The sequence below is a fragment of the Crinia signifera genome, chromosome 4 (assembly GCF_055691185.1).
Source record: "Crinia signifera chromosome 4, ASM5569118v1, whole genome shotgun sequence".
NCBI lineage: Eukaryota > Metazoa > Chordata > Amphibia > Anura > Myobatrachidae > Crinia > Crinia signifera.
This window is the reverse complement of record NC_139220.1, coordinates 185,112,032-185,125,147: the sequence shown is the minus strand read 5'-3', so window position 1 is coordinate 185,125,147 and position 13,116 is coordinate 185,112,032. Positions and strand designations below refer to the sequence as shown.

Below are 13,116 nucleotides of genomic sequence, written 5' to 3'. Positions count from 1 at the left end.
TGAGACGCGCGTGCGTCTCACGCGCACGCGCGTCTCAGTCTCCGTCGCCAGCGCGACGGAAACCCTGTCCGTTCCGCCTCAGGGAGACGGACAGGGTTAGGGGGGGATGCGGGCAGGCGGCGGGGACCCCGGGTTACCGCCGGCAAGCCGGCGGGGACCCGGGGGAATGGGTGGAAGCGCCGTCGGAAGGGGACGCGCGCGCCTCTCGTGCGCGCGCGTCCCCTTCTCACCATCGCCATGGCGCTGGCGGGGGATGGCGGCTGGCGACGCCAGCGCCATCCCCTGCCAAGATGGGACCTGCCCCATCTGTATGTCGCACATTATTAATGCATTTATACATGACACACATAATGCCCCTTACACATATGCCGAACGCTATTGCACAACCAACGCACCCGCAGACAGCACTCGCACAGCCGCTAACACTGTGACCTCTGCCTCTGCTTGGATACAGATGTTTCCTCATACATCTTGCCTCAATAGGCCATGCAGCTCCTGGCCAGTTCTGCTAACATTGGGTGCCTTTTTTGCTGAAAATTCGTCTTATTTGCATTGTTATGACCAGCACACACAAGGAGCTTCCGATGATTAAAATGATATGTGGCATGCCTATATTCTGTGTGCGACTGTGGCTGTACCTGCATACGGAATGCTATGTTACAGTGATTTCCATGAATACACTATTTAATATGCAGATACAGCCTCACTCACACACAGAATATAGGCATGCTGCATATCATTTTAATCAGCATAAGCTGCTGATGCCCCTAGGCATTCCAAATGCCCTAGGCAATTGCCTAGTTTGCCTATGCCTAAGGCCGGCCCTGTATGCATTGCTACTACTGTCAGCAACTGATGTGGGCATTACGCATTACTACTGTTGGCAACTGGTGTCGGCATTAGTTCTAAGCAGTGCTACTACTGTCGGCATCTGGTGTGGGCCTTGCGCAGCACTACTACTGTCGGCAACTGGTGTGGGCATAAGGTATAAGCAGGGCTACTACTGTCGGCAACTGGTGTGGGAGTTACATATAGGCAGCGCTACTACTATCAGAAACTGGTGTTGGCATTAGGTTTAAGCAGCACTACTACTGTTGGCAACTGGTGTGGGCATTACATATGAGCAGGGCCGCCGGGAGGGGGGAAGGGTACTAATCACCCAGGCCCGGGCATGCTGGAGGGGCCCGGTGGGTGCCCCCCATCCTGTCCCTCCCGGACAGCAGTAGCACACACGTCTACAGCATGTGGTGTGCTGACAGCAGGCTTAGCATGAGTGTAACAATGACAGCATGAGAGCATGGGGGGGGGGGGACACAATAACACCCCCCCCCCGCCCCCCCCTGACTTTAGAATGTTTTTTTTCACCCCCTCTAAACATCTTAGGGGTGTGGCCTAATCGCAGGAGATTGTCACGCCTCCCATGATTAGTCCATGTCCCCAACATTTTACCGGGGCCCGGCATACCTCTCGGCTGCCCTGCATATGAGCAGCACTAAGATTGTCGGCAACTGGTGTGGGCGTTATGTACAATCAGCGCTACTACCGAGTGTAACAGTGGGCATTATGTATATGCAACGCTACTACTGTGGGATACATTGGACATTGTGTATAAGCAACGCTACTACTGTGGCCAACAGTGGGCATTATGTGTAAGCGGCACCACTACTGTGACATGATGTGTGTGTAAGGGTTCTACTACTCTGTGCATTATATGTATAAGCAGCGCTACTACTGTGGACATTTTGTGTAAGGGGCACTACTGTGTAGCATAATTGGAATAAGGGGCACTAGGTGCTGTGCAGGGCAATAACTAGGTGTGTGCCAGTGATGCTTGTCTATTTGCACTGTGGGTACACCATCTGGCAGCACCACCTGCACATCCACTCACCGCTGATCTCCAGCCGCCACTGCAATCAGAGCTTCTTGTGGTCCAGCATCTGCAGTTATTCATTGGCTGAGAGCTCTGATTGCCACACAAGCTGGCACCATATTTGAAAATCAATTCAGTGTCTCTGTAGGCTTTGCTGGGCTCAGGGCTAGACAGGACTGGATTACACTGGACCTCTGTGCATACAACAAATACAGTGGTACAATTGGCAAGTTGTAATTTACCAGGGGTCTCCAGAATCCACACTGAAATACCCACTGCTGTCAGAGTGTAATCATCCGAGACTGGCATGTTTGGCAAAATAAATGACTATGGTCTAAAATAAGGGGCGTGGCTTCATGGTCAGGAGGCCAAAAATGTAGGATGGCACTCCCACAAGGCCACGTCTACATTTTTGCCAATGTGAGGGCATGGCCAGAGCTGTGTGAGCTGCTTGTAATGCCCCCAGCCCCTCTGACTCAGGTATGGGTCATTGGGTCAATTCAGTGAAGGTTGACCACAGAAGGTCGACAGAACCTAGATCAACAACTGAAATTAATCAACAGAAGGTCGACAGGGTCTGAAGTTGACACAAGCATGAAGATCGACAGTCAAAAGGCCATTTTTTTATGGGGTTTTTTGTCCCAAATGTCCACATAGTCAACATGGACACTAACATGGACACTGTGTAATTGCACCGCTGTGCCCCCAACTGCCCCCACCACCACGGGACACTGAAAAGCCCGGGTGGGATGCGAGACAGTACCAAAAAAAAAGATCTGTCCCATGAAAATCAGGACAGTTGGGAGGTATGTCAGAATGTCAGAAGTTAGACTGCAGATATTTTATTCTAGACCAGGGACGGCTCTACCATTAGGCAGCTTTAGGCAGCTGCCTAGGGCGCCAGGATCTGGGGGGGCGCCAGCAAGTCTGCCTATCAAAAAATCAATGATGTCTATGAGGATCCTTGTTGTACTTAATGCAGGTGGCGGCTGTGGAACCTCTAAGACTTCACTTCCATATTTTCCTTGGAGCATTTTTCCCTACCTTGCTGCCCCCTCCTCCTTGTACTCTGTTGTGGGTGGCAAAGGGGGGCCTACAGGGAAAGCAGGGGACATGTCCACCTTCCCAGGGGGCTGGCAGGACCACCTGATTTTTGGGAGCCTCACTGCCATTCCAGAATGTTAGGCATGTGGGTATTGGTGGCAGTATGGGGGGGGGGGGGGGCAGTAGGTTGAACTTTTGCCTAGGGTGCTGAAGAGCCTTGCACTGGCCCTGTTCTAGACACACACTTTGATGATTTAGTCCAATCAAATTATTCATAAATAAACATATTCATTTTGATTCAGTATAATAGAATGTAAATATCTAAATTGATTAATAATGCAATAGTGTTTGCAGGAAAATCTTTATAGCAAAGTGATTGGATTTAATTCATGCATTGTTATTGTATGAAACGAAGCAGTCCTACAGTTGTATAAAATTAGGCATGTCTACAAATGTAGCAAAATGATTACTGGAGAATAGTAGGACAAAAATGATGTGGACCGACACTCTAATGCAGTGATTTTCAACCTTTACTTTGCGGCACACTAAATGAGATTTTAAAATTGCCATGGTATACCATGAGATCCCCACAGGGCAAAACACATTGGCCCCCACGGGAAAAACAACAACCTATTGGCCCCATGTAAAAAACAATCACACTGGTCCCCACAGGTAACAAAAATAAAATACATTGGCCTTTTACATGAAAAGAGACCAGTAAATAACATACTTGATAACAGCTCAAGGCACACTAGTGTGCCACGGCACAGCGGTTGAAAAATACTGCTCCAATGAATGAGAAACAAAAATATAGAAGCTCTTTTAGCAAGGAGTGATAAAACTTGCTGCGTATTATAAATTGTCCTCCAGTCAATCAGCTAATCACGTGTTTGACAGTTAGGTCATTTATCACAGGGAATAAGTTGTATTAGTCATTGATAAATGGGGCTCATAATTTGTTTGTGACCAGAATGAGGCTGGTTAGGCAAATTCCAACTGTAATTTATATTACATTATTATTTACTGGATTGTTATGGACCAGTATAACAATGTTTTAACACAGATGTGCAAAATGTGCAGCTTATTTGTTATACTGTAATCTGTTAATTCTTCTGACTTTTCCCCCAGGCCAAACTAGCAACTCATCCTGGGTGCAAACCATTCGCAACTATCCAGCTCCTTGGGCTGAGATCATTACAGAGAACATAATCCTTACTGTCCCCTCTGAGGTTATCCGCTCTCTAGATGATCCTGATGATTTAACTTCTCTGTGGGATGATTTCATGGTGGCAGTAGCCGATCTTGCTGCAATTCCAAGGAAATTTGCACGTCCTGAAAGATTTGTGGCAGATGTGCAGATCTCAGTAGGTTGGTAAACCGCAAAGTCACATTATTTAAAGTTTTTTTTATAAGACAATTTTTTATTGGGTATAAGATCTTCTATTTACAAAAAGACCCTTATTTAACATTCATTTAATATCACTGTATAAAATAATAGATTCCGCATATAAATAAAATACATGTAAATGAGATGTTACACACTGCTTCCCAGGTTTTGTAACCCCTCTCGAGTTACATAAGAAGCAGAGACATGCACTGTGCTATTGCCACATGACACAGACATCATTTTGCAATTGCTTTGTACAGAGTGAGGCAAAAACAACTGCCAGATCTTAAAGGTTTTTTAAAAAGTAATGGTAAATGCTCTAAAAAAGTTTAGCACATAATCTGAAAGTGCATGGAGTTCAATTGGGTTGAATATGCTAAATGGTGGCCTTAATTTGTCATACACACATTTGTAATTGTTTTCTGGAGTTTTGCATCACTCGGTGAGTCATTTCTTGTGTTATCTGCAATTTCTTGACAAAGCTTAATTTCATGTTAACAGAAAACAATCCTCATCTGCTTCATGACACAGCCAATGGGGGCCACCCAACAGCTTAGGTCTACAAGCTAAGAACCATTAATGAACTAAAAAAATGGTATATACCAAAAAAACAATGATAACACAGTCAAAAATCTGACTAGACCGCTTAGAAAATGTCCCTACATCGCTCCATGTGTAGGAGCCATAGCGATATGGCTCCTACACATGTACGGTATGGCTCCTACACATGAGCGGTCCTGCGCGTCACTGTCACCTGGCGATTAATATCCAGCATGCCATTCTGGGCCAATGTTCTCACCAGGTCCTGACAGATCTGTTCAGTGCTGTGTGCTGAGCAATCTGACTGATCAAGCATCACTCAGATCGCTCTGCAAAATAGCCAGTGTGTATGCCACTTTAGATCATGTACTAAAATTTGGAATAACATTTAACTTATGTAAAAGGCCTTCAAATGAAGCAAAAAGCTCTTCCATGCTAGTTCCCCATCTGTGTATTTACTATTCACTTGTTTCTTTAGGTATCTCAGGGCTAATCTTTTTAAAACACCGGTCCAGAACAGGACATTTTTCCCCCCAAAACAAGCACCGAACCGGTTCCCTTAATTCAGAACAGGAACTTCCCTTCCCAAACATTAGCCCAGAGCAGTACCTTTTCTTCACAAGCACCAACCAAGAACAGGACCTTTCCTTCCCATACACCAACCCAACCTTTAATTCTCAAACACCAGCCCAGAACAGGACCTTTCTTTCCAAAACAGCAGCCCAGAACAATACCTTTCGTTTGCAAACACCTACCCAGAAAAAGATCTTTCCTTCCCAAAGACCTTCCCAGAACAGTACATTTTTTTTCCAAACAATAACAAAAGAACAAGTTTTTTTAATAGCCAAACACTAGGACAGAACATGACCTTCCCTTCCCAAACACTAGCCCAGAATAGGATCTACCCTTTCCAAACACTAGGCCAGAACAGGATTTTCCCTTCCCAAACACTACGCCGAAACAGGATTTTCCCTTCCCAAACACTAGGCCAGAACAGGACCTTCACTTCCCAAACACTAGGCCAGAACACAACCTTCACTTCCCAAACACTAGGCTAGAAAAGGACCTTCCCTTTCCAAATACTAGCCCATAACAGGATCTTTCCTTACCAAATGCTATGCCAGAACAGGACCTTCCCTTCCCAAACACCACACCAGAACAGGACCTTCCCAAACCCTACACCCGAACAGGACCTTCCCTTCCCAAACACTACACCAGAACAGGACCTTACCTTTCCAAACACTAGCCTATAACAGGAATCTTCTTTTCCAAACACTAGGCATGAACAATACCTATTCTTCCCAAACACTATCCCATTATAGGACATTTCCTCCCAAACACTAGCCCAGAAGAGGAATATTTTCACTAACACCAGCAAAGAACTGGACCTTTTCTTTCCAAATACTAGCCCAGAACAGGACTTATCTTTCCCAGGATTTATCCTTCACACACACTGATTAGAAGAGGGCTTAATTTGGAAGGAACTTATTCTTCTCAAACATCAATCCATAACAGATCAGTGTTGATGTTTGAGGAGGATACATCCTTCCAAAGCACCAACTAAAAACAGGACAGGACATCTTCCCCAGGATTTATCCTTCCCAGCCTGGTTTCTGTATTCACACTTGTTGCGAATTGCATCAATTACAATATTAAAATAGTGTTAAGATACATCAGTCAATTGCTTACATGGCTTCTTATATATTACTATACTATAGGTTGGATGCATGCTGGATACCCAATAATGTGTCATCTGCAGTCAGCAAAGTGTATGATAGACGCTATGCAATTACGAAAAAGTGGATTGTGGGGATTTGTCCATGAACTTGGTCACAATCAGCAAAAATCTAACTGGGAATTTCCCCCTCATACAACAGAAGGCACAAATAACCTCTGGTCTGTATATGTATATGAGACAGTGCTGAATATTACTCGGGATTTAGCTCATCCCGCTCTAAAGCCAGGAGACAGGACTGCTCGAATTACAAAGTACATAAAGGATGGAGCCAAACTGGAACATTGGAATGTGTGGACTTGCCTTGAGACATATCTTCTGGTTTGTATAAATACAGTAATTCTATGTATAGTGTTAATTCGCAATCCTCAAAGCAAAAAAAAAGAGCATACTGTACATGCACCTTGGTGGAACTACATTATGTTGCACAGCAGTTCATATTTTCCAACTTTAATTCTTCTGCCTTCTTGAAACTTCTCAAAGAAGAGCTGGAGGAGGTCACTGTAGCTAGGCAAATTTTACCTATTGGGAGCGCCCCCCCAAAAAACACCTTGTTAGAGGGTTATGATGAAGGAATTCATTAAGTATTACATCTTAATACACCACACAGCAGAACATGAAGAGAAAAATGTTGCGGCCAGTGCATTGCAGCAAGTAAATTAATAACGTGAAGCATTTTTCATCATATTGCATTGTGATTAAGATGCACATTCACATGAGAAAAAAATATTTGCTGCGACTTCAACAATAGTGCATGGGGATGCAGCTAATTAGTAAATATCCAAAGGAGGCTTCTGGACACACAATATTTGGTCAAACCCATTTGACTAATTAATGTGTATGCAGAGTGCCACCATTGGAAATATAGAGGTATATGGCTAGCTGGGCAGTAGTGCACCTTCCTGAGGAGGCACTGAACCTTTTACAATCAGAGCGTAGCATATTTAAACTAACTTCTGTCCCATCACCCGATTATAACACCCGAATGGAAAAAAGTGTATCCAATGTGGTTGTTAAAAAGGCCTTCCTCTAATTAAAAACATGGTATTCCACTCCAATGCAGTGGCACCCCCTGAAAATTATTTAGGGTTCATACATTTTAATTTATTCCAGTAAATTCCAGTCCCACACTTAACATAGGGCAAGCAGTAGCATAGAATATATAGTTCTATATATTTGCACAGGAAATCCCCTAGGATTTGCTGAAATATTGTTGCAGATGGACATAAAGTGGACATAAAGTAGAAGGTGATAATGAACCAGCCAATCAGCTGTGCTTGAAAATTGACAGTCATGAGTTGATTGGCTGGTGCGTTATCACCTTCCTCTTTATCTCTTCACCGTGATTAATACATCTGCCCCCTAGTGTGGTAAGTTGGTAAATAACAGCTGGTTTCACATCCTTTTGCCAAACACATATATGACTTTGACATGACCTTCTCTTCCTCTCAACTGGATTCTTTGTGAAGTCCTACTCTTCCCAAATCCTTCTGTCGTGTGCTCTATTTTGTCATGCATTATAAAAAGGTTTAAGTGTGCAAATCATATTGTGAACTATCTATTTATTATTTATAGATAACAATTCACTAATGCTTTTATGTATTGTATATCCTTCAGTTGCAAGAGGCCTTTGGCTGGGATCCCTTCAAACGCCTGTTCTCTGAATATCAAACAATATCAAACGTCAGCCATGTGAAAAAGGTTAAGATGAATCTTTGGGCAGAGAAGTTCTCTCAAGCTGTCCATAAGAACCTGGCCCCATTCTTCAAGGCCTGGGGGTGGCCCATTGATGAGAAAACCGAAACCAATATATCTACTTTGCCTGAATGGGAGGAAGATCCTATGAAGAAATACGTCACTTCCCCATCAACCTAATGCTGAAAACAACATGAGCAGAATTCTACTGTTATGCACATTGGGGCCTATTCAGACCCATACATTAAAGTCCGAAGTCGCCCCCGTCCCTGATGTTCATCCCCGTCCTCCAGTCCCCACATGTCCAAAACCCAGGAGCGAACGGCTTTGGCAAGTTCCACACTCGCTGGGCCGTTCGCTCCAGGAAGGGAGGGCCAGGAGCAGGCAGTGCATGCCCACAAAAGCAGAATTTTACTGTTACACACATTGAGATTTTTTTGTTTTTGCAGTATATAACATAGTATACTGCCTTTTTTGTCAATCTTAGTAATCAAATGTGTTATCTCATGACAAGCCTATCTGTGCACTATCGGCTATGCAATAGTATCTGATTCTGATTTATCTATGTGGCTGATTAATGCTTTGGGAATAGGGAAGTATTAACCTGGTAGCATCTGCACATTTATAGAAACATTATGGTCCTCATTTACATAGCTAAAATCTGTATTCCGCACTGCAGTTCATTTTGTATGAGTGCAGTTGCTTCTCTGCCTCATCTGCACACATATAGGTCCTTATTCTGGTCCGTTCACAGCCGACGTTCATTCGCATGGGGGACAATGTTTGGCGTATGCGCATGTGCAGCCGCATTTCTGCGCAAGTGCATACACCGGGTGCGTGCGGCCATGGCGAACAGACTGTTTGCCAGGTTCAAGCTACCAAGGCTGCGGCCAGGGGGGCGTGGGGTGGTGGCGTATAGTTGCGCCCATGGGAACGCCCATGGAAATCAGGCTGTTATGTGGGTGCTGAGGGCGGGCAGCTGACATCACCAGGAGTTAGCTGCTTGCCCACTTCCTCTCAAGGGTGCAAGCAAATCTAAGTGACCTGAGAGTCACTTAGATATGCGTGCACGTTCCACATCATTCCATGGTTGACGACCATGGAATGATGTTGGGTGTTTACCCACAGGCTGAGAATGGATGTTTAACATAAACATCCATTCGCAGGCTGTGAGTGCGTACACACACTGCAAGGGGGGGCGGGTGTACCACCCTTTGCAGGGCGGTACACCCGCCCCCCCCCCCCCCCCCAGTTGACTCTCAAGGGTTCTGGTTGACTCACAAGGGTGCGAATTCACATCTGAGCGAATCAACCACAATAACCCCCATAGACAAGAACATGCCAACATTCTGTTATTCAGAGCGCCCTCAGAAAGGCAATGATAATGCTGCCGGCTTCACTTCAAATATAGAGAATGGAAAAATAAAGAATTTTGCAAGTAGATTGCTTTTAACTTCAAATTGCTTTTTCTCTCCTAAATTATTGATTGTTTTAGGTCTTAAATTAATAAAGCGTTTGGGAGGAGATGTGGTTTGTCGTAATTAGAATTTACTTTGCATTATAAAGGTCTCCTTGAAGATGACAAATGCATGTCACCAAAGGTCTGATCTTCACCACCTTCGAGGATTTTGTGATTGCTGATTAAATGTGGCGATGCTGATAGTTTCAGCAGTGGCGTAAGTTCGTTCCAGTTGCCCGGAGGCAAGATATATATATCGGTGCCCCCCCCCACACACACACACACACAAACACACACAATCTTTTATAACCTTATGTAAAATATATATTTCTGTTCAGAAATATAGATAGAGATAGATAGAGATAATATTTCAGAACTCAGCCACAGAAGCAATATCGTTGGCTTTTAAATGACTAATTTAAACTTCCAGGGGCAGGAGAGGTGCCCCCTTGCGAGCAGGAGCCCGTCGGCAGATGACTCCATTGCCTCCCAGAGTTCTGCCTCTGAGTTTCAGTTTGAAGAAACTCAGGGAGCCCGAGATGTGCTCCCACCACCTGTGTAGTGACCTAAATCGTGCATAGGGGGCCGTGCGTACAAGTGGACCCTCTCCCAAAGAAGAAGGGCTCCATTGCCGAAGAGGGGAAAAAAGGGATCGGTGGGTCCTCTTCGCTGAAGCATAGAGAGACCCTCTTTCCTCAACTCCCGGAAGTGTTAGGACAGTGGGTTCTCCGCACCCGAAGGTTTGGAGAGACCCACCGTAGGCATCCCTCCACCTTGAAGCTCGGGGTCAAGGGACTGAAGCTCTCCCCAAAAGGATAGGGGGTCGTGCGTTCGAATGGACCCTTGAGTTCGAAAGGTTTGGAGAGACCCACATTAGGCTTCTCTCCGCCTTGCGGCTCAGGGTCCCCCTCGAGGGGACCGAAGCTCTCCCCAAAAGGATGAGAGCTTTGGTACATTGGGGAGTGAATGGCCCATAAGGGTCAAACACACAACCCAAAAAAACAGGTGACACACTGCTGAAAACAGAAAACGTGAAAAGTGCACGAACATGAGAAGAAGAGAAATAAATAATAAAGAGGACTCCAGCCAGAAGGCCGGGGTGGGGGTGTGAAAAATTGTCCTACCCCATCCAAAAGGACAAGGTAAGGATGTGCAGCCTAACCTTGAGGGGAAGTGTGCAGTGCAAGTGCTTACTAGTGCATGGTGATTTTGGGATCACCCGTGCATGTTCGGCAACCACGAGTTTCCCCGGGGGCACAGTGCAGCCTCGGACTCCAGGCAGCCGACCGATCAGCGTCCGACCAAGTGTTTCTCTGCTCCCATCATAGGGCACTTTCCAGCCCCTGGCATGGGAATGGGTACTCCACTGCACTTTTTGAATGACTCCCTTAGGGGTTAAGGCCCCCTCGGAAGAGCAATCTACTCAGTCTCAGTGTTTCTCGCATCCCAAGATTAAGGTACTAAGCTGGGCTTTTCGCGGTCTCCCCATCAGAGGCTACGAACCTCTGGAATGGGAGCCATCTACTCAGTCCCAGCCTTTCTCCGCTCCTTGGGAATGGATACTAAACTGAGACTTTCACTGTGTCATCCTTCGGGGGCTACAAACCCCATCAAGAGAGCCAAACTACTAGGTCCAGTGTCCCCCCCCCCCCCTCCTACTAGTGGGTTTACGGAAACAACACCTCCTGCCACATGGCAGAGGTGAAGGTACTCAGCAAGACTTTTCGCCACTCCCAGGCATGAGAGGTCCCACACCCTCCGCCCAACTCAGTCCATTCTTTCTCTATTCTCTGCCAGAGGCCAGGTCATATCCATTGATAAGAACAGATCCTACACTTGATCTTAGCCAAAAGGCCGATAAGCGATAGTACTGTACTGTATGTGCTGGAGTGGGTGCATCGTTACAGCATACACAGACCAGCAGCAGAGCCTGGCAATACCCCAGTGAATCAGTCTCTGCAAGGGGAGAAAAAGATGGCCCTGCATGTGACAGCTTGCATAGAACAGGGAAATTTCCCATATTGACCTATTTCACACGTGTGTTTTTAAATCAAACTATTGCAGGCCTGGCAAACCTGTGGCTCTTCAGCTGTTGTGAATCTACACATCCTAGCATGCCTTGCCACAGTTTTAGCATTCCATAATAGCAAAACTGTGTCAAGGCATGCTGGGGCATGAATTTTCACAACAGTTGGCGAGCCACAGGTGGGCCAGGCCTGACCTGTTGCATGTTGAACTTTTGCTTGAGTCAATCTTTTTCATGTCAACTTTTTGGGCCTATTGACTTTTTACCATACACTGTAGTTCTTTTAATCCACACTCATTGGGAGACCTGTCCTTTGTGATTTTCTTCAAGAACACAGAGTTAATAAACACTATTATTAGTGGCAGCTGTAGAACCATCTGGGGTGGACCTCAAAGCACTTATAAACACACATGTGAAGATGTATGTGACATATGTGCTGGAACTATATATCACAGTTGCACAACCCGAGACTTAGGGCCTTATTCTGGTTGGTGCGGTCCGTTTACGAATTCTTTCGGAGCTGATCGAACGCCATGCTGTGCGGACATTGTAAGAACAAACGCCCACAGGTCATCCGCATTCGGTCAGACTCACTCTCTAAGAAGAGGGTGTGTTTTCGGACAACATCCAAACCGTGCGTGTGCGGTGGGAACACAAAGATTCTGCACGGTCTTACAGTGTCCGAATGGATGGGAAGCTGGCCGTACGCACCGATTTGGTGTATTTCCGCAAACCTCACTACTCTATTCGGAACTCATGCTTCTGCAATAATACACACTTATGCAATTAGCCAACCTTATTACAAATTGTTTATTTTTAAATTTAAGTAATTAATTCCTAATTGATACTTAAACACATTACTAGCACTTTAGATTAACCCTTACATCATGTTAAGTGGTATTACTTCATTGTTGCCCCTTTACCTGTCTTAGTGGTTCCAATTGAACCTGTGAAAAGAGTGTTATTAATCACTAATGAGTAGAGGAGTGGATTGTATTGTGTTCAGCTGAAGGTGCTTCAGGTGCGGGCGTACTAATTGGGCGAACCGAATGCCTAGCACATGAACAAGTGGTCTCCGCAAAGTGAAACTTGCTTGTGAAGACCGCATATTTCATGCGTTTTGGTTCGTTTGCAGTCGGTGTCGTGTCCGAATGCACGCCTACCAGAGTTAGTGCACTCCCTCGTGTACGCCCAGATTTACGCCCAGTTTTTCCACTTTGAAACCACGCCCTTGTGTAGGGCCAAATGACGCCCATATTACGCCCATATTTCCCTAGTCGATACGGTGCACATTTGTGGACGGTATTAGAGAGAACGAGTACATAGACCATGCGTGGCACATGCGCATTGCGTTGCCTAC

General features: G+C 45.5%; 1 protein-coding gene and 1 pseudogene across 1 annotated transcript in view; one reads left to right on the top strand and one right to left on the bottom strand.

Annotated features, from left to right (window-relative positions):
* The window catches only part of LOC146074737 (TRPM8 channel-associated factor homolog), a 35,904-nt gene extending 26,451 nt beyond the window's left edge, over positions 1-9,453 (top strand). Inside the window, exons 5-7 of the mRNA XM_083183179.1 lie at positions 4,043-4,282; positions 6,560-6,897; positions 8,194-9,453. Of these exons, the coding sequence (XP_083039305.1) occupies positions 4,043-4,282; positions 6,560-6,897; positions 8,194-8,451 (836 nt within the window). The 3' untranslated portion in view covers positions 8,452-9,453. The remainder of the gene's footprint in view (positions 1-4,042; positions 4,283-6,559; positions 6,898-8,193) is intronic.
* Positions 9,454-11,471: 2,018 nt separating this feature from the next.
* Positions 11,472-11,596, bottom strand: LOC146076336 (U2 spliceosomal RNA; annotated as a pseudogene).
* Positions 11,597-13,116: the final 1,520 nt, after the last annotated feature.